The sequence below is a fragment of the Athene noctua genome, chromosome 13 (assembly GCF_965140245.1).
Source record: "Athene noctua chromosome 13, bAthNoc1.hap1.1, whole genome shotgun sequence".
Taxonomy (NCBI): Eukaryota; Metazoa; Chordata; class Aves; order Strigiformes; family Strigidae; genus Athene; species Athene noctua.
The window spans coordinates 16,859,421-16,880,153 of NC_134049.1; the positions used below are offsets into that span (position 1 = coordinate 16,859,421).

The 20,733-nt window shown below is 33.6% G+C and overlaps 1 protein-coding gene across 3 annotated transcripts in view; it reads right to left on the reverse strand.

Moving 5' to 3' along the window:
- Positions 1 to 1,918: 1,918 nt before the first annotated feature.
- Positions 1,919 to 20,733, reverse strand: part of LRRC49 (leucine rich repeat containing 49) — a 55,381-nt gene continuing 36,566 nt past the window's right edge. For 2 of the 3 annotated variants that reach the window (XM_074917390.1, XM_074917389.1), the window contains 7 exons: positions 19,811 to 19,894; positions 14,740 to 14,891; positions 11,658 to 11,895; positions 10,205 to 10,390; positions 6,069 to 6,178; positions 5,211 to 5,364; positions 1,919 to 3,111 (listed from right to left, as the gene is read on the reverse strand). In XM_074917390.1, coding sequence (XP_074773491.1) covers positions 2,905 to 3,111; positions 5,211 to 5,364; positions 6,069 to 6,178; positions 10,205 to 10,390; positions 11,658 to 11,895; positions 14,740 to 14,891; positions 19,811 to 19,894 — 1,131 coding nt within the window. In that variant the 3' untranslated portion in view covers positions 1,919 to 2,904. The remainder of the gene's footprint in view (positions 3,112 to 5,210; positions 5,365 to 6,068; positions 6,179 to 10,204; positions 10,391 to 11,657; positions 11,896 to 14,739; positions 14,892 to 19,810; positions 19,895 to 20,733) is intronic. The other variant, XM_074917391.1, reaches the window with a different exon arrangement.

Consider the following 20,733-nt stretch of genomic DNA (forward strand, 5'->3'; position numbering starts at 1 on the left):
ACAATCCATTTTGGATGGGATATCAAAGAAATATTAGCAATATCAAAATTCAGTTTTATGCAGCATTTAAAGGCTTTTAAAACAGAAAAAAATAACTACTTTCAGCCTGGAAGGTTCTCTTAAAAGGTCCCAGCTTCAAAATCAGTGGTTATTTTAACTCCTCAATTTATCCCATAAAAACTTTATATACGTGGTACTTAAGTTTCAGAACATCTAAGAATTTGTTGCTTATACCATCTTCAAATTTTTAGCTACACAGAAACCCCTTCGTAAGTAACTATAGTAATGTAACTCACAAGTCTGTACGAATTGACAAATAATTTTGATAAACACATAGACAGCATATAGCAGGCTAACAATTTTAGGATCACCTGGCTGCTTAAAATTCTATGTACTCTTAAGTCTAATATCTCTTTAGTCCATCATTCAATTGTTTCCTAAGAAGAATTAGTACAAATATAAGGCTTTTTGTTCCCACTGGTTTTATGTGAAGAAAATGTATGCTGCCCAACATTAACCTTTTCTTCACTTACAATAGCTGCCTAGCTACCCTCACTTCAGTCATTTACCAATCCTGTTACAAAACAGCTGCTATTAGTGAAAAAAGTCCAAACTGCAGCATTCACAGACCACTGGGAATAGAGAGTATTTTAAGGTGATGTTTCAACAACTCACAGTCAATACCCTCTAATTCATTTCGCTTAGTTTTTTTCAAGACCCTACCTTAAAGCCTCCAACCAAGATTATGCTTCTAAAGCCTCAGTATCAGAAATTCTGGTTTTTCTATGGATTTTCTCATGGAGAACTTCCTGTTCCTCTAGACCAATCCACCCTTCTTAAGACATTTTTTTCCAGTCTTTTACTACTGCTGAATCTGATTCAAAAGGGGCCCATCTGCTCTGGCTACATCATCAGGAGAGTTCTGCACTTTCACACAGCTGCTGAGGTTTCTGTCCCCATGCAGAAGCTGGAATTGCTCCATCCACCCCCTTTGCTCAGAAATGATGTAAATGAACTGATGGATACAAAGAACTTCTGCATGATCATTTCTATACTATTTCTATAATGTAAACTCTCCCTCTCTTACATTTTGTGGGGTCTTAATTTGTTCCCTTAATAAAATGCACCATAAAACTTGACAGTGCAATTTTCCAATGGAAAGAATAAAAGAATCCTATCAAATACGCTAATCTTACTATAAATTCCAGGAAGCAGTTCAAAAAGCCTGTAGAGGTGATTGTTTCTATTAAATTCTACCCACTGCTGGAGCAGTTTCTTCATGACTTTTAACATTTCCTTAGAATTTAAGTGACTTAACCTCCATTAAATTCTATAGAGACCAAAAAGCAACTACCATATAACATAAATCAAATTGAAAATTATGTTTAACAGCATGCATGCAATTGCTAACCTGTAACATGCTCTGACAGTGGATTCTGACAAGTGAGATGCATCAGCCTGATGTAAATGCAAGTAGACTACATATTCCAAAATACCTATTACCACCTGACTCCTGCTACTCATTCAAGACTATATTCAAAGCATAGAAACTTACAAAACTGTACTGGCATCTCTGTTTTGCCAGAGAGTCTTGTCCAGGTAGTTTAAAAATAAACTTAGTTTTGAGCCATAGAAACCCTTGCAGGAAGTTTTCTTTGACTATCAACATTTCTTTTTTATAAATGAGCTTAAGTAAAATAAGATCACTTTGAAATCAGTAAAAGAATAAACAAAGGTTCTGCACTGTTTTAGTTAAGATACAATGGAACTATAAAATTAAGTTTAAATGGCACAACTTTCTACCTGCCTATGAACACTAGCCATGGAAATCAGCTGGACTTGCTAACAGTTCCTAAATTCAATTTCTGGGCAGAAGCTGGCAAGGTGTTTACAGTGGAAGTTACTGTACTACGGAATGTGTTTTTTCTACCCATTCACAGTTGATTTGGTGGCAAAAGCTGTGTCTCAACTCTTCATGTAGCATTGAGTCTTTTCTTTGCACACAGTATTCTTTACAGTATCTGTGAAGGGCAAAAGAATTTATTTTTATTGATAACAAATATCAATTTGTTCACACAGTCACAGAAATTAATTACAACTTAACAGTAGTCATCAGCTTCCCCACCAAATGTAATGCATGCATTTTAGCTCATTTGACCTTGGCAAACCTCAAAAATAAATAATTTAGTAATCAAGAAACAAAAGAAATTATAGTATTAATATATTTTAACAGAACAAAAATAAAGCTTAAGCGAATATACCTCAAATTCCTATTTTACCTATAGTAATTCACACAAACTAATACAAATTAAATTAATGAAAAACATCTGAAATCAAGTTTGGGTGATTTGACCAGTTGCGAATTAGGCTCATTAAATGCTGATATACTGAGCACTGTGATGGCATTGATGTGAAAAAGTTCTATAATCTCACAAACTGAACAACAATAATAATGTCCTCATCAAGTTCAGGGTGTAAAAATAATTTATTAGCTTTTGCTCATAAAAAAAAAAATCGGCTACTATTCCTGATTTTTTTTAGACAGCAGCAAACAGTTGAAAAGGTGACAGCTGAAAAGTGTTCAATAAAAAAAATAAGGCAAGCAGAGTGTAAATTTGTTCTTTAAAAATGGATGTTGTAGCTGTACAGAAGCAAGGGTAGCAGAAAAAAATAAAATCTTAGTAAACATGACTCACCAAGTTACTTCTATGCTATCTCATCACTTTAGGCAAAGAAGCATTGTTAAAGCAGTATGAAAGTGAAGTTTTATTTCAAAACTATCAAGATTTAAAGGCATCCCTTTGGGGGGGGTGGGTGAAGTATACCATAGTGATGGTAATTTTATATTCTATTGTTTTAAGTTTGTAAAACATTGTAGAATACTGAAACCAACAAGCCTTGACTCTACTGTTTTTGATCAGTGATCCGCTGTAAGCAAAGTTTCATGTAGGAATTTTTATTGCGTATTTCTATCACTGCATCTCTGACAAGCTCAATGAACATTTGAGGCCAGAGCTTCTGCAACGACTCATTTTTCATATTGATGTCAGCTGCTTCTTTCACTAAGTTCTCGACGTATGTCTGGCAAAAGGTTTTTCTTTCCTTGATTTCCTGCATGGGAGAACCATTACACATTGTATAAGACAAAGGAAAAAAAGTTTAAACAAGAGCAAACCCAAAAAAACAGCCACAAAAATTTGATTAATTAAAGAACATAGCAATTAGCAGGCAGAGGCCATTGCACACTTTTTTCTGTTAGTTTTAAGTTGCATGGTTCAGGGTCTACATCAAGCTTTTATGAGTGTGGCCACAGAACATTACTGTATTCATAATATTCATATTATATTCATTAAGTAGTTTATCTGATATCCACTTGAAGTAGTCATGTAAGTAGCTTTTAACAGCATTATGATTTTTGTTGACTTCTGGCATAGCAGTGAATATTTACAGAAAGTATTAAGCACCAGACTACTTCCCCTCCTTCTCTCCCTTCCCTTCACAGCTTTTCATGGTTACAGTACAACAGTTGGAAAGTATATGTTTATCTACCTGCCATAACAAGAACTAAGCATACTGTCACAGAAAAATATGCCAGTATGCATCCTTTCCACAGGTTTCCTGATGGACTCTGGCAAAGGCATGGTTCCTAACAGGTACTACATTAGATGCTGAAGTAACCCGAACCTTTTAAAAAAATAATAATAATAAAAAAATAACTGCACTTTGTGCAACTACTAGCTCTGCATTTTGGCCACTCAAACTGTATTAATCCCTATTTCTGCAAAGTTTCTATAAAATGCCACAATAGGCTTTGAACAATAAGTTATATTGGTGCTAAATATCTAACTAGTTTGATTGATGGCATTGTTAAAAATGTTAGGTCATGCTTCAGGCCATCAAAAGAGAAGTTTTCTAAAATAAATGATAAAGCAGAGAAAATACTTTCCAGCTGTTTAATCTAATAAACCTTATTATTAATCAAGGACTCAGACTGTCATCTTTAGCAATAAAGTTATTCAATCACATTTATAATGTTAGTTTACTGCTGATGGGGAACTGCAATTGGGCTCTTTATCTTACTCTTCTCTTGTGACATCCTGTAATATCTGTTGCCATAACATATAAAGACATAAACATGACACTATGTTTACCAAAGGACAAGGTACCAATCGCTGCACTGGGAGGAGAAAACTACGCATATGGACTGTACAAATACCAAGCCTGTTTTATTATAGTGCTTCTTCCACGGTAAGGGACAAGAGGAATGACTCACTGTCTTACTCTGTGCCATTCAAAGTTTTACAAGCTACTATCACAGCTTTTAAAACGAAAATGTTTTCTTAATTTAATCTCTTCACACATGCAGTAACTGTCTCTTTTTTATGCTATGGATCTGGGATAACAACACCACAATACAATAACTGAATTCAGTGATTACCAAACTTGATTTAATTCCTTGCACTAGAGGATTTATATATTTCCACATAATCAAAAAGCAAATAATGAAACAAATGTGGGTAGCAGGGTGCATACAGCCAGAACTCATGATGATTGCTTAGAAAGGAGATGGTGGCTGAAAGAAGCATGTTCTCCCTGGGAACAATTTCCCTCTGCCCAAGTAAAAGAGTTAGCAGATCAGAAATGCAGACTAAAACAAGCGTGACTGATGCACTTGTCTGAAACAAGCCAGCTTGCAATTTTATTAATAATTAAACCTAATTAATTTCCTATGTATCTATTTTCCTGTAGCTCATTTAAAAGCTAGGAAAAAGTTCTTTATTACTATGGCCTGCATTATCTCAAATCTTGTCTGAAGGTGTTCTTCACCAAATAATTTTGGGATATGCTTTCTGACTTTCTAATTCCATTAGAAAATGCTAACACATGCACTATATGTTCTTCTTTACAAAAAAACTGTGCACACTTTTTATATTTTACGAATGCAGGTACATTTTGTTATGAACATAAGGCTTGTAACCAAGGATGTATTTCTGAGACTGTGGCACTGTTTAGGAACCACTTCACTAAATACAGAAACTGACCATTATCAGTGAAATGTTTGATCATACATGTAAATATGGTAAGCAGTGATATTTTAAAACCACCATTCTCAACAGCACAAATGAAACATGATATATAGACAAATTCCAGGGGTAGTAGTCTAAGGTTATATAATAGAGGATGGAAGTATTTCATAATGATATACTTACCTCAAGCTTTTCCATATGAAAGTCCTTTGTTGTGTAACTCAGCGTTGCCCGAGTTGTGCTTTCCCCTCCATTTCTTCTGTTATCACTACTTTCCTCACTCCCAATCCCAGATTTCTTTCCCTTTCCCTCCAGCAGATAATGGAATTGTTTCCTCCTGTGAAAAGATAATAAAGAGATTTACAGTTTTAATTACTGGAAACTAATTTTTTTAAAGCGCAGATGTTTCTAGTGATTGTGAGTTTTTTTCTTTTCTCCCTTTGAACATGTACTTTATGAGCTTTCAAGTTTATTGCATCCTCAAGTTACTCAAAATACATGACTAGATATTCCTCCATTAATTTGCTTGTATACAATTGACTTTTTGACATATATCACAACATACCTCCTAACTAGGAAGACTTGCAGCTTAAACTTTTATTAAGTACGTATCTACAGAAGACTAAAACCAGTTTTTTTAAGCCCCTTTTTTCTTACAGCACCAACTCTTAAATCTGTTAACTGTTGTAGTCACCCACTATAAAAAGTCTTTATTCTGAAAGTCCATAAATCTTCACCAATAGCAGTACAACTGGAGAATTAAACAAGCAGTACATTTGTGTGCATGTGCCTTTTAATCTTACTCATCAGACTTCATACAGCTTCTGTAAAAACCTCTGGCTACATAAATCAGCAGATGCTAATAGTTCTGCAATAACTGTTGTCAGTTCTGAATGTCAGCTCTGCAGAGAACGTACCTTCCGTAAGATGTTATTTGTGAAACTTTTATCTTTTTACTTAGAAGGAATTTATCACAACAGTGTGCAAAAGAATTAAACAATACGTTCTGGACAAATTCCAGTTCCGTTCATTGCATTTTACCTAGATTCTCCAAATAATGAAAGCATGCGATAATGTGGCAACTCAGAAGATGCTACATATGCCAGAATGCCAAAGAGCCTTTCTGCCATTACAATATCATTTTCAGTAACCTGTAAGGGAAAGGGGAGAAGAGGAAGAAAAAAGAAAATCATGTTAAGTTTCAAAATTGGCACATTCATATTTCATTACATATGTACATTGAGAATTAACTGAAATTTGTTATACAGAACACTGCATACAGATTTGTTCCAGACATATCTTCAAAATGTAGATTTGCTTTTACTGGCACTTTAAATATACTTTAAAAGAAACCAAATGAGGTACTGGTGCTTGTTTTATTTCCTGTAATTCTGGAAACTTTAATGTATACACATGCTACCCTGTGCTGCATGACAGTCTTCATGAAATGAGGAATTTTATAACAGTTTCTTATATTGAGTATCTCAAGGCCAGACACATTAATTCTGCTCCACACTGCATGCACTTACAGAAGGTCTACTGGAAAATTTCTGATCAAGTTATGCTGGAGAAATGAAAAGATTCTGGGCACCCACATGTGAAAAGATAAGTTATGGTCTCTCTTATTTTGGCAGCATCATAGAGAAGGCTTTATAGAAAGAGAGGTTTTAGAGGGAAAAAAAAAATAAAAAGAAAGAAAAAAGTATTTTTCAATCTCAAAAAATAAGTGTTCCTCCATTATATTTCTCTAAATATCATCCATACTGTTGTCCCAATATTAAGTTACAGATATCTCTTTAAACTAATTTCCAATGGTTGGAAAATTTTCAGGATTAATTTTACACATTTCAGTTTTGTATAAAGAAGGTGGAAGGGTTTATTTTTTGGTGGTTGTTGTTATTGTTTTTCGTTTGTCTTGGCTTGTAACCTCCAGAGACCATGGCCTATATTTCTCCTGCCCTGATGGCCAGAGTATGAACTGACTTCAACTGCCAAAAGTTTGTTGGCACAGTTTCTAGACTCCTGGCTTTCCAGTGAGTGCAGAAGAAATCTTTATGATCATCTAAATCTGACCTGGATAACACAGGACAATGAAACTCACTCAGTGACTTCTCAACTTCTGGATCAAATTTAATTTCCGTTCATCTTAGAACATACTTTTGGAAAGCAACCCATTAGTAAATAAACTTCAATATGCACAATATTTACTAAGTACTTCCAGACAATTTTTGTGGTCTGTATTATTCAAGTGTGTGAGTAAAATGGAATTTTGATCCAAATTAATGTAATTTTATTATATTCCTGTTTAATGTTTATAGACTATACAATCTAGCCTTGCTTAATGTATACAGCAACAGTATAATGCAGGGAGAAATTCACCAGAAAAAACATAGGTCATGAAATCAGAGATGCAAAGTCAATTCAATTTTCACAATGTTTAGACTTGCTCATTTTCACTTAAAACTAAGTAAGTCTTACTTAGTAAGCCTAAGAGTAGATGACCTTGCTAAACAGTCTGTTAACAGAAGCAAGGTCTAAAACAAAGAGCGCAGAAGGCAGCTAGGGAAACAAAGACCATCGCAAGCACAAATGTCTGCTGCAGAAGTAAGTGATTTTAATTTATTTATTTGTGTTAAAAGAAGCATAAGGACCAGCTCAACAGAGACAGCACTGCTGAATACACTTTCTAGTTCACAGAAACTCATGTTCTCTATCCTACTCCAGCACATTGTTTGCTCCATTAATCACAAAAAGATTATAATGGTAATATCACATAAATGTAAGTCTATTATGCCTGCTTCCTGCCAAGTATAGAAAACAGGCACCAATTCAGTAAATGGGATGCTTCTGTTATATTATATGTCATACCACTTGGTGTAAAGCATTTTGTAGAGTTTAGTCACTTCAAACCTCGACAACTCTTAATTAATCTGAGATTACTATCCCTGGGAAAAACTTCAAGTAACATATCTCAATGAGAAGAATTTGCTTTGACAGTTAGTAAACATGCTGGGGGAGACTAACACTTAGCTTCTAGCCTGGAACATAGCCTGGAATGGAAAAAAGAAAAGCCTCCCTATACTTTTTTTTTTTTTTTGAAGTTTAGAAGTGCTAGAGTTATGCAACTTATTTAGGTAATTCAGTTAGTAATACAGCTTTATTCCTCAACTATATGTACCTCAGAGCAGGCAACACAATAGTCTTCACAAGCATTGCACACAAACGATAATCAGAATATGCACATTTTCTTTTGTCATCTGAAATGATTATTTGGGGCTGATCTAAGATCTGAGAGCACACTTCAGGGATTTGTATTCTTTACACTGCAACAGGGCTCTCTACTATTGATTTTAAAATAAAAAGTAATATACATCTGCAAAGCTGCATACCATGACTTCTACTGTAGACTAATGAAAAACAGTGATCAGAGTTCATCTCCTTCTTCTGCTCGTCTATGAGAATTTTCAAATGATTAATGATACTAGGAAAAAATTTCTGTGTGCACATCTTCATATAGTGTGGTCTGGCTGAAAATGTTTGTTGAGAACAAAAATGTTCTTCAGTCACACATATTTAAAGTTTGATATACATCCTACATAAAAAGCATGCCGTGCTACATGTAAATCCATTTACTAAATTCATCCCCAAGCACTATTAAATGCAAAGAGTGAATTTCTGACTTTCTGACTTTCTAACAAAAAGTCTACTTAAATAGTTATGTTATTTTCTTTTTTCCCTTTCTTTCTCCATGAAGACCAAACAGGTACAATTTATCTTCTATTTTCTTTTATTGTGAGTCACTAGTGTTGATGTTGAAAATATGATGCAGTAAAAAAGAAATAAACTTTAAACCCACACTGAACCTTCCCCCCCCCCCCTTTTTTTTTTTTTTGAATCAACTTTGATGGGCATTTTTTCTAAAGTACTAAACTCAAGGTTATTTTAAACTGGTTATGGAATTATTATCGCTTTTATCCCCCCCCTTTTCAAGACACTGTGCTGTTGGAGTGAGTCATATTTGCCTTCATTCTTCACCTTTTCTCATCTTTCCTCTGATAGTTAATTCAGGCAGGCTCTTTAACCCACTCCTGCTCTTCTGTGTAACTGATGCACGTTTTACAAAACTAAAAGCAAGTAAATCACAACATTCAGGGTATGGCTGTATCAGATAACAAGTAAAATCTTTAATCCAAAACATATGATGATAATAATGACCAAATTAAAATACCAGACCTAAACACTAAAACTATGTATTATTTTTGCTCTAATTAACTTCCATAACAGCACTTAAACTTACTTAGCATTTAAAACTGAATGTACATTCAAACATTGCATTCCATTGTAACTATTCTCACTCCATTTATGATCAAAGCCCAAGTATAAAATAATCATTTTATGTGCTTGAATAAATTTACTTGCAATTGATGTAAAGGGGAATACAAAGTACAAAGAATAGCAATATTAGTCTTAACTTTCTATGTATTTAAACATAAAACACACACCCAACAAAAAAGACACTAATGGTCCCGTACATAGCAAGCAAAAAAAAAAAAAAATTAAAAAAAAAAAAATCTATTTGACAGACTTTTTCCTGTGATAGGTTTAAGAAAATATGATTTGAGCTATGCTTTGTAGCACTGGAAAATATAAATAATCATATACTGTAAACTACTAAGTAGTCTGTAAAATACATTTTTGCACAAGTATTCAATGTCAGCACTGTGATCATTTTGAACATAATAAAGAAGTGTTTCTTAAAATCAAATAAAAGTGTGTAGTTCTTTATTTTTTTTTAATGTTTTTATTTTTTTAGAAACACATGCAAAAATAATAATAATGATAAAATGTCTTTCCTTCAGGTAAATCCCAACCATTCAGGTATAGATTTGGACTGTCCTCTGCAGTTGCAAACATTTGAGACAAAAAAGCATTTTTATGGCAACTAAGAATCTTACCAACTTTGCTAATTGTAACGCAGTGTAGTTGAACTTAACAAATGCACAGCACAAGAAATTACATGGTGAAGCCTACTTAAAATTTCCCCCCCTCAATACTGAAAAACAGTACAGACACTGAGAGGGTTCTGCTCATTTTATTAGCAATTCATCTGCTTTTTTAAAAATAAAGCTAATTTTTCTTGTAAGACCAACAGTAAGAAGGAAGCAACACTGTCCTACCTTTACTCCATTTATCTTCTGTAGATTGAAATGGTTCAGTCTAAACAGAACATAGTATTTCCACAAAGTAAAGTTGACAACTGGATTTCCCTGAGGATCAACTGTCAACTGCTCAATGCGATGCATTTGGCCTAATGCATTGAATTGCTGCAGCGTCACGAGATTTGTCTCCTTAAACTTCAGGTGCTTAAAAAAGAAGTCAAATCACAATAAATTAAATAAGGAAACAATAAAGAATGAACACAATGATTCCTATTCTGTGTCACTCAAATGATTTTCAAACTCAAATAAACAGTCTTTAGGTTTGATGAAGCAACAGCTCACTTCATTTGAGGTCTTTGTGGCAAAACACATCAATGTATCAACCAATTGGTGTATTACATATATTTTAAAATGTCAAAATTACAAGCGCCTTAAGCAATTTATAAACCCTTTAGTAACAGCACAAATATTTTCAATGTTACAAGAAGCAGTGATACTACTTGAGCAATGTTTATTTTAATTCTGCAAGTGAAGCAACTTGCAACATCCACACATAAAAATTAGTACAATATATGTTTTTAAATATTCTGCTTTTTTGGCCACAGCAGACTGGCATTAAAGTCATATCCTGATGTTTCTTTGAACCATGCCCTATGCTAGTGCTCCTGTGAGGATGGTATACTTGGCTACATAGCACTATTACTGAGGGAAGGAGGAAAAATTGATGGTGAAGATAAAAATTTAGTTGAGGTTCTGCTATCCCCCACAATAACTGAGATAGATAAATTTGTCTTAAGTTCCCCACAAATTCATCTATCTCAATTACATCATTAGGTTCTGTTATACTCAAAACCTTAAAAAGAAGCAGGAAGCTTGAGAGGCATATCATCTGATTAACAAGTTGCTTTAAGCATGTTATCACTATTTTACCATTTGCGTCAAAATGACTGATTTAAAGATCCAAGAAAAAAAGAAAAAAAAAGAAGTAAAGGGATGTCTCATTTATGTTGTTTCTCCTCATCAAGAACTGAAGAATTCCAAAAGCTGTACTGATATAGCTAGCTATTCCCTTTGGATTTTATCTCTCTTTTTAACCAATCAGCTATTTGATCTTTGAACTCACAACACAAATGAAGGGCTCCTGATACCACGGATCCATAATAATATTGTAGAATAGCAGTACTGTATTTATACATAGTTTTTGCAACTTAGAAATAATCAGCTAGGTCAAAGTAATTAAGAAAAACAATAACCAGTCTGATAAGAAAACACCACCTTCTGTGAGAATCTAAATTAAAGTCTTGATTTTTAAGAAGTATCAAGTTAAAGTTAGTTATAGGATAACACCAAGCAAATATGTAATTCACAAACATATATATTTATATAAAGGTCAACTATGTCAAATTAAGGTTCTGTTAGAGACTACATATTCTACAGCTGTTCACAGAGCTGAAATCTGAGGCATTCTTACCACAGAGTTAGGAAATTTTATCTTCAACTTTGTTAACACTTGAACAATTTCATCAAATTCTATGAACATAAAGGAGACTGTGACAATAATTCCAGCTGTTTGAACACTCCAGTTTCGATCCAGGCACTCCAGCGCTCCAGCACCATACAAGCAAAGAGTGTCTCCTTCCACTTCCACTAAATGAGACTCAAGAACAGACAAGCCTTGCACTGCACTGCTTAATATTGTATCGAGAGACCTGTGGAAGAAATAAAAATGCAGTGATATGAATGGAGATTATTTTAAGATAGTAATATCATTCTACTGAATGACACCCATTTCATTTACCAAGACCAAATTGTCAAATACGACTGCATTTCGCAGCATTCTTTTGTTTGCACTATCCAATCTGGTTCAAAAACATTAAGGGCTTGAAAATCCTATTTCCATCAAGTAACACCACAACTGTTCTATTTCTTTGGTAGAAAGGCTCTGGGTGTATTTGAACTAGGGGGTGGATGCTAATGAATTAATTAAATAAAGAAAGAATAAACTAATATTTAATAATCTGCTCAAAAATTTTAACTCAGAATGCTAACTTAACATATTTCATGTTGCTTTAGATACCTAAACCAACTTCAGATGATGTATTTATTCAAGCAAAGTCACCTTCATATTCTGTTTGCTATATGAAATGTTAAATTATGAGATAAGTAATTGCTTTAAGAACAGACAGTTGTTAAAAACCAATCCAGGATAATGTTGCCCACAGTACTTAATGGGTATTTTTATTCTTGAACAAGTGTACACTCCTTCCTCAAACCCATATGTTACATTATCTGATGAGGATATCAGATTCATTATCCTGCTTCGGGATGAGAATAGTCCTATGGCTAATTATCCTTGTTTAATCCTTAATGAATAGGGATGAATAAGCATTTCTTTAAAATAACATGAAGTTTCCAATTCACGAGAGTGATTTTAAATTAAGCAGTAAGCCTGGGTATTCTCAACTCTCATCTCTTTATGTCTTACTTCCAACATGATACGCTCAGCTGATGGGACCTGAAGTATTGAGAAATCAACATGAGCACAAATCACAGGTTTAAGAAGTTGCATAATGATTATTACTATTTTATTCTTTACTACCTTCCTGGTATTTTTTATGTATTTTGCTTTTTTGACTACTAGTGATCACTTGACTGATGTTTTCTTGACAAAACCAACCAGAACTCCAAGATTTCATTCCTGACTGAAAATGTTGAGAGCCTATCACTTCATATGTGAAGTTGTAAGTACTTATCTATTCCGAATTTCACCTTCCATTTTGTTACTTAGTCATTCATCTTGAAAATATATTCTGAAATTCTCCACTATCATAAAACATAGTAGTAGATCAATGTCAATTTTAACTTGAGAGAGGGTTAGAGAGTAGTAAGGCTTCAAGGCAAAGAATGGCAGTGTTATCTACAGCTTCTGAATTCTAACACACATTTCCAAATCTTCATTAATCTATTTAAACTAATATAAATTGTTGATAAAGATCACTATCACACTTTCATTTCTCTAACTAGGCATGAAAAGAGAAAAATTCCAAACTTATATCTCCAATTCAGAAAATTAAATGTACTGTAATTTGCATAAGAGAATTATAATATATGCAAATAAAGCACAAGGTTTATTTTATTAACATCTCGAGGGGGTTGAAATTGGATATTTCACTAAAGTAACTACTTGATTTCTACAACACATTCTACAAATCTTAAACTACAAAAACTCTCACAAGAACATGGAAACAGATTTTATGCCTTATATTTTATTACTGTAGATCTGTCAAAACATTCCTAACATTCGTGGTCAGGAAACTACAAGGAATAAACCAACTTTTGTCACTGTATCCAGCATAAACTGAGATAGTATTACACCAAGATCTTTCCTAGAGCTCCATAGAAAAAGTCTTAATATGTTACTTAAGAGCATGATTTCTCATGGAATGAGAATCTGTTCATTAACAGGACAACACTCAAGCTACCATAATTATATTGACTTGGTCACAAGGATGATTACTAACACTGAATTAAATTGTGAAGAAACGCAGAGGGCAAGAAAGCAGTGGCTAAATATATGTTTGGGGGAAAGTTTTGGAAGCGTGAGAAAGAACTATAGCAATACAAAAATGCTAAGAAAAAAAAATGTTTCAAAAGATGCAGCACTCAACTGGAGATAAAAACCAGGTGTAGCCAATACTAGATTGAAACTCAGATGGGTTCTGCTTGTGAGAGACAAAGACTTCCTGGCCATACCTGACATTTCCAGGGTTGATCAGGCACAATAGAAAGATGTACTTGCTACTGAATTTGCGCAGACTATTTTTTCATGTTTTTGCCTGAGCTAGACAGGTTGAAAGTGTGCTACTTTTGTTTAAGCCAATCCAAGAGTCACACTTTTCATTAAATTCTGTATTTGGTTTTTAAATTATATAGAATGCCAGATGGCCATCTTTTAGATGAATAAGCAAGCCACAAAGTGTATCACAAAAATAATATAACCACATTTTAAACCAACAATACAAAAACTATCTTAGGAATAAAACTAAGTCAAAGAACTGCTATTGTTAAAATAGCATGGGTATGAAAAGGGTCCATAAGAGATGCTGCTGTTCAAACTAAGAACATGAATTCAACAGCCAGTTTATGAAACCTCTTGACACACAGAGGTTACGAGTGTTTGTAATGCTGGTATGTCCTCATTTTGTTCATTTCAAATAAACGCAACAATCTAAGCTGTCAAAGAAATTAACAACCTTGAGAAGGCTCAAGAATTCATATTTAAGATTTCTTGCAAACATGAAGTCCTCCCTTATTTAGCAAAATCACATAATAATTTAGCTTGCACTTCTTTAGTCAGTGAATTGCTGTTATATTACTTATTTAATTTATAATCCCTATTACTAAGGGCCACAAAGTTTAATCACAAAGTAAAACACCCTTTCAGGATTGATTTGGAAATATTACTTTTGATAATAAAATACAGTGAGATCTCAAGTGAGTAGTAACCTGGAATATAAGACATAAACAAGAATAAATATTTCACAATAAAATACCTGCTTTCTTCAGGAAATACATATGCATCACTGCCATTGATTTGACAGGGCTCGTTATCTTTATCTTGGTTTAAAGAAGCCACAAGAGCTATTCGATTCTGCTGTATCTCCCACTGACGAGCAATATTACAAATAGTTAAACGTTTCTTTTCCTGTAATGATAAAAAATCATAATAAGTTTATAAGAGTGCAGTATCAACATATTTGTTTTTTCTGAAAGAAATGTGCTGCTTAATCAAACATTTTAAACGTTTTAAATTGAAAAAACAATAGTACTGTTTGGTGGTTATGCATTAAAATCAATACACCATTCTAGTGCCATTTTACATAACTGCCAGCAAACAATTCTCAAAATTTGCAGTAACAGAAACAAGAAAAGTAACATAATAAATCCACAACTTGTGCAAGAACGAATTAAACTATTTAGTTTGGATAACAACAGAAGTCTTGTTTTGACAGTCTGGAGCTGCTTGTAACACTCCTCCCACAAAACAGGGCAGACTGTACTTTCCTCCATGCCGCTGGAGCGACCCTAGTGCTGAAGCTAAGACAGTTCAGCAACTGTTGTAAGTCTTAGCAGTAATTGCAACATAGTCTGTGTGTGTGGGAAAAAAAAAGTTATCTTCTGAAAAATGGAAAAAGTCAATTTTATAAAAATGGAAAATGAAATTATCTTTGTGACAGACACAAGGACTACAACAGATCTAAGTTCAAATGTTTTGTAATAGTTTTTTAAATTCCAGACGGGACTTGTCAATGATCCGGTATTTCAAAAGTCTATTAAGTACTTGTTCTTGTATAGTCATGCAAATCATGTCAACTATCTATGATTCTACATATAGCTTATTATTCCATTGTATCATACATATATATATGATGTAATATATCCAGTTTAGCGTATTTTAAAAGGTTAAAGAACAAGATGCTTTGTAAGACCTCATTGACTGGCAACTGACTCTCATCAAATGAAAACTGAACAACATAAATAATATCTAAGGGCAAATTAATTGATAGTTTCACTTAATTTGTTTTTTCTGAACCAGATCTAATTCTCTTTGAGTCAGCCATCTCACTGATGTATAGTTAAACTACTCTCAGTGGAACTCCAACAGTGACTTAGAATTTCCGAGAGAAAAATATTATAGAGGAGCTTAGCATAAAATAAATATACATCCACAAAACATGGTGAAAACAGAGTATTCGTCAAAGCCAATGATTTCTTGGTTTATAGTATCATACTCTAAATTAATTTTGCTATTAAAATGTAGATTTCAAGTCTATACAAAGTAACAACCTTAATTTAAAGCTTCTTGCTCTTAGAAAGTACTACAGCACCATGATATTCTAATAATCCTTTAATTTCTCTCATACATTCCAGAACATCACTATTGGAACTGGAGTGCAACCAACCAACCAACCCAATAGTCTGGAATGTGTGTGTGTGCGGGGAGACAAACCCGAATTTGCCCTATATGTAATATAAACAGCAGTTCATAGGCAGCCTCTGTGTGTCACTAATTTTACCCATGAACAGGGGAAGGATAAAAGATGCATACTCTTTGGATGTACTCGTGCATGTTCTACTTCAATGCAATGAAGTCTGGGATTGAAATAGCAAGTACTTGTTAGCTTAAGTTGCAATGATCTCAAATTTGGTCTAAAAGGATCTCAGGCAAGGTAAATCCCTGTTCACAATTATTTCCTTACAGCATAAACTAATTACTTTTATCAATTTCTTAAAAGTGTTAAAAGTCTGTCGATTATAATAATTTTAAATATCATGACAGTCTTTCCTGTCTCCTTTAGAATATTTTGTTAAGCTGATTAAGATATAAGGAAACAACACAACATTGAATAGGGTTTAGAAAGCTGTAACAAAAATCCTGAAGGCTAGAAAGGCTGTATTTGTTTTAAAATTGAACATTTACATTTCTGTTCTAAGACAGACTCCATGGCTTGGAAAAAAAAAAATCGACATAAACCACAAAGTTTTATTATAGCCCCTTTTTTTCAAACAGGAAAAAAAAAAGGGAGATAATTTATTTGACATGCTTATGGAGAAAAGCAGGGTACCAGGGTAGATACAATTTTACAATTTGAAATTAACACTTTCGATACACTGAGTTCGACCTATACTGACTACGCTCCTCTGTTTAATCTATAAAAGTAACATCTGACTGTTACCATCATGTTTTTACATAATTCCTTTCACAGTGGATGAGTTGTGGACATCACTGCAATGTAGTTCACTAAGTACTCAGTGTCGGAGATGTGAAGTGTAAAACACTATAAATGAGTATTTCTTTGAAAAACTGAAAATAGTAGATCAACAAAAAAAGCAAGCATTTTATCATCTGTGACTGCTAATTTCTGGAGCCTTAGGTATTTTCTTAAGAATAAAGAACAACTGCATGTAAGTGTTTCACAGTAAAACATTTAATACCTACATGCAAATCCATCACAGCACAGCTATTAAACTCCATGATCTATTTCAATGACTGACAATGCAGAGATAGATCTACTAGACAATAAACACTGACAAAAAATATGTCCATAATTGTCTATAACTGACACTGAAAGTACATGGAAACTACTTTAAAAATTTTACGCTGAAAGTTTGTCCATTTTAAAGACCTCAAAACTCTATTTCACATTCAATTTGCCCAAGAGTTATGACGTTATCTGGTTAGAGAACACCAAGCACCCAACAAACTCAGCGATGACTGGGCTCCATGTCACAGAAAGTAGGTGAAGTTGAAATAGTCAGCATTTTCTTTCAATCACATTTAGAAAATTTTGTTTATTCTGAGGGTGAGGGTCTCCTCATAACTTCAACCACCATACAGCTCTACTGCTTTGTTAGCCCTCAGCTCTGGGCTGCTGGATTCCTATAGAGCTTTGAAAACTTCCAAGAACGCATTTTACAAAAAGCAAATTTTATAAGTGTGAAGATTCTGCTAGCAATACTATTTCTTGTTCCAGTAAATATTAAGTTCAGCCTCTGTTGGAAAGGAATTTCATCCTCTGTACATTTTAAAGTACATCTCAAACTTCCCCAGAGGAATGGGTTTTAAGCAATTAAAAAATAGTCTGGAAAAAGGGAGATGAAGAAACTCCACTGTTAGGGTGGACAAGTATTAGCAATGGAAAAAGAAGAGATGACAATGCTGAAACGAACCTTTTTGATGCAGTGAATACAGGAAAACCGCAACTTTTTGCTACTGAATGAGTGCTTATAATTTCATTTACACTGCATATAGCTTAAGAAGGTTTGGAGGAAAGTGATAACAACAAAAATTGCAGAACGTAATTCTCTAAATATTTTCTTCAGATTTAACTATGAGGAAAATCCTATAGTTGGCAACTGTTTCCACTGGACACTGTATCTATGAGCAGATTTGTTCCTTTCAATTCAAATGTGTGAAACAGGAAAAAAAGAAACCAGAATTATAACACACAAGAACATATTTACAAAGGAAAGATATACAAAATCACCAAATCATGCAAACGATACTGGTATTTGGCTCTTATGCCACTTAACTATATGAAGATAAGAAAGAAACCTTGATCAAATTACAAAACCTACAATTTAATGTTGAAATCTCAGTAGTAATGCTATTGTACATTAAAAATATTTTTTTTTCTTCTCAGGGAAGTTGCCAGTAGCAAAATGAGCTGAGAAATCTACGCCATCAAGACAAACAATCCCTCTGCTACAAGGAGACATTACACCAGTGGTTAAGAACACAAACTGCAAATAAACACCTACTTTTTTTCCAGTCCAGACACACAGCTTTTCAATAACATAGAATAACACCATGCATTAATATTATTTACTAATTTCCAATTTCTTTATGTTACTAAGAACTGGCATCAAAACTTCAAACCTGAACAGACTTTAAATACATCTGTACCTTACAAGAAAAAAAAGAAAGAAATAAACCACAACACTGCTTAAAAAAAAGTATGTACCTAAGACTTCTTTGCTATATTGATTCTTTTTTTAAACATAAAATTAAAATATACATAGATACAAATATACAGGAAATCAAAATATATTCTTAGACACTACACATGGATTTTTTTTTTTCCCCCATTCATATATTTAGGTTCTTGGGGGTTTTTTTTAAATACTTAAGAAACCTTTTAGTATATTGGTAACATTCTATTTGTGTCTTTTTATTTTTCAGAATTATATACATTTGATACACTTCTTACAGCCCCCTGCAACTACTTCCAGTCTAATCCCCTTCACGGAATATGATCTTACCTAGGCAACAACATTATGGATACATGAACATTTTTTTGCTTGTTTGACTGCCAATTACTGGATGATAAAAAGTTTTAGGCACCTTTTTTTTCTCCAAAGAAAAATGATTTGGAGACAAATGGTGATATTCACACAACAAATGGAATGCAGATGCTGTCAGATCCTTGAACTTTGGTCTCCTATTAGGAACGCAGGTCATTTAGTCACCAGTCCCATAAGAGTATTCTGGAGTGCACCTCAGTCTCCCCTGTTCGAGCTATTCCATCTCATGTATATAAGCATTAACCAGGCCAGGTGATCTGGTAGATAACCATTCTTCTGAAAAGACAACAGCTGGAGTCTAGCTGCTGCTCTGATGACTGATAAACTCTTTCTACAAAAAGGAACAACTACAACAGGAAAGAAGGAAGGAAAAACTACTTCAGAACACCCTGCATGGCAACAGTTAGAGCACTCACCTGAAATGGGGGAGACCAAGTTCAAGGAATTTGAAATCACTGAAAAATCTTTTACTTTACTCTGGATTTACTTTATCTCAGGATTTATGTAAAAGGATGTCAAACTTCATTTTCATATGTCACACTCACTCAGGTATTCAACTGGGGTTTTTTGCTAAAGTATAACTTGCATAGTTGACTGAAGAGGGTTTCAGTTGTGGAGTGCACTGTTTAAGCTGTAAAAAAGAAGTTTTAAGAGATAGAAGTATATTGGGATATGTAAGAACTACAGCAAAAATTACTAGGGTATAGATTATTGCTGTAAAGTGGTTTACAGTAAGCTTAAAACAGCCATAGAATATACCTTAAGCAAGGTCTGTTTATGGCTTTCACGCTTCCTTTCCTCCTCTTTCCTTGCTGCAACAGATGCCATACGTCTTTCTTCTTCCTGGATGAAAAAAAGAACAACTTCATAAAAGGCGGAATTCATCAGGTTCTGAAAAGTATTACTGATAAATTATTGATATAAATTTGTCTTGGTATTCGGAGTGTAAATTTTAATTTTAATATAATTTTAGGACTTTTTAATATTTAGAAATTTAAATGCTATTAAAACAAAATTGTTAATTATAAATAAATCAAGAAACAGAGAAGAAACAGGTACCTACTCAGATAAAAATAGTGAAAATGGAGCTATTTAAGACTAGTGTTTGTAAAGATCTTTGAAAAAGCATAAAGCATATGCTGAATATGACTGTGAAAAAGGCCATGTTAAAATATAACAGTGCACTGTATCTTTGTAGTGGTGCTGGCAGTTAGTAGGATTTTTTGTAAGAAGACCCAGAGTGAATGAGCTGAATTCTATTTATGCTCAAAACCTGATCCAAGATTGATTTTTATCATCATAAACTGTTTCCAAGGGTTTACTTTTCTCAATCAGCAACAGGACTTGAGAAGAAAAGAATATTTTCAAAGTTAATTACATTAACATTATTTCTCATCATCTATTCAAGAAGAAAGCCATTGATTCCTAAAGTCATGTAAGTGAAGATGCTTAATTTTCCTGGTAAAGCAGTTTAATACTGCAATAAACCCATATTGGGTTGAATGCTCCCTGTTTACACAAGTCTAAATATTCTCACTTATTTTTAGAACATACATTTTCCAAGTAACAAAAGAAATGTTCACTATGAAGTAAAAAGTGTAGAGTCCTTCCAACACAAATATTTGGGAAGCATATTTTAACTTATTTTGATTTACTTCACATGCCATTTGGGTGTTTCTATT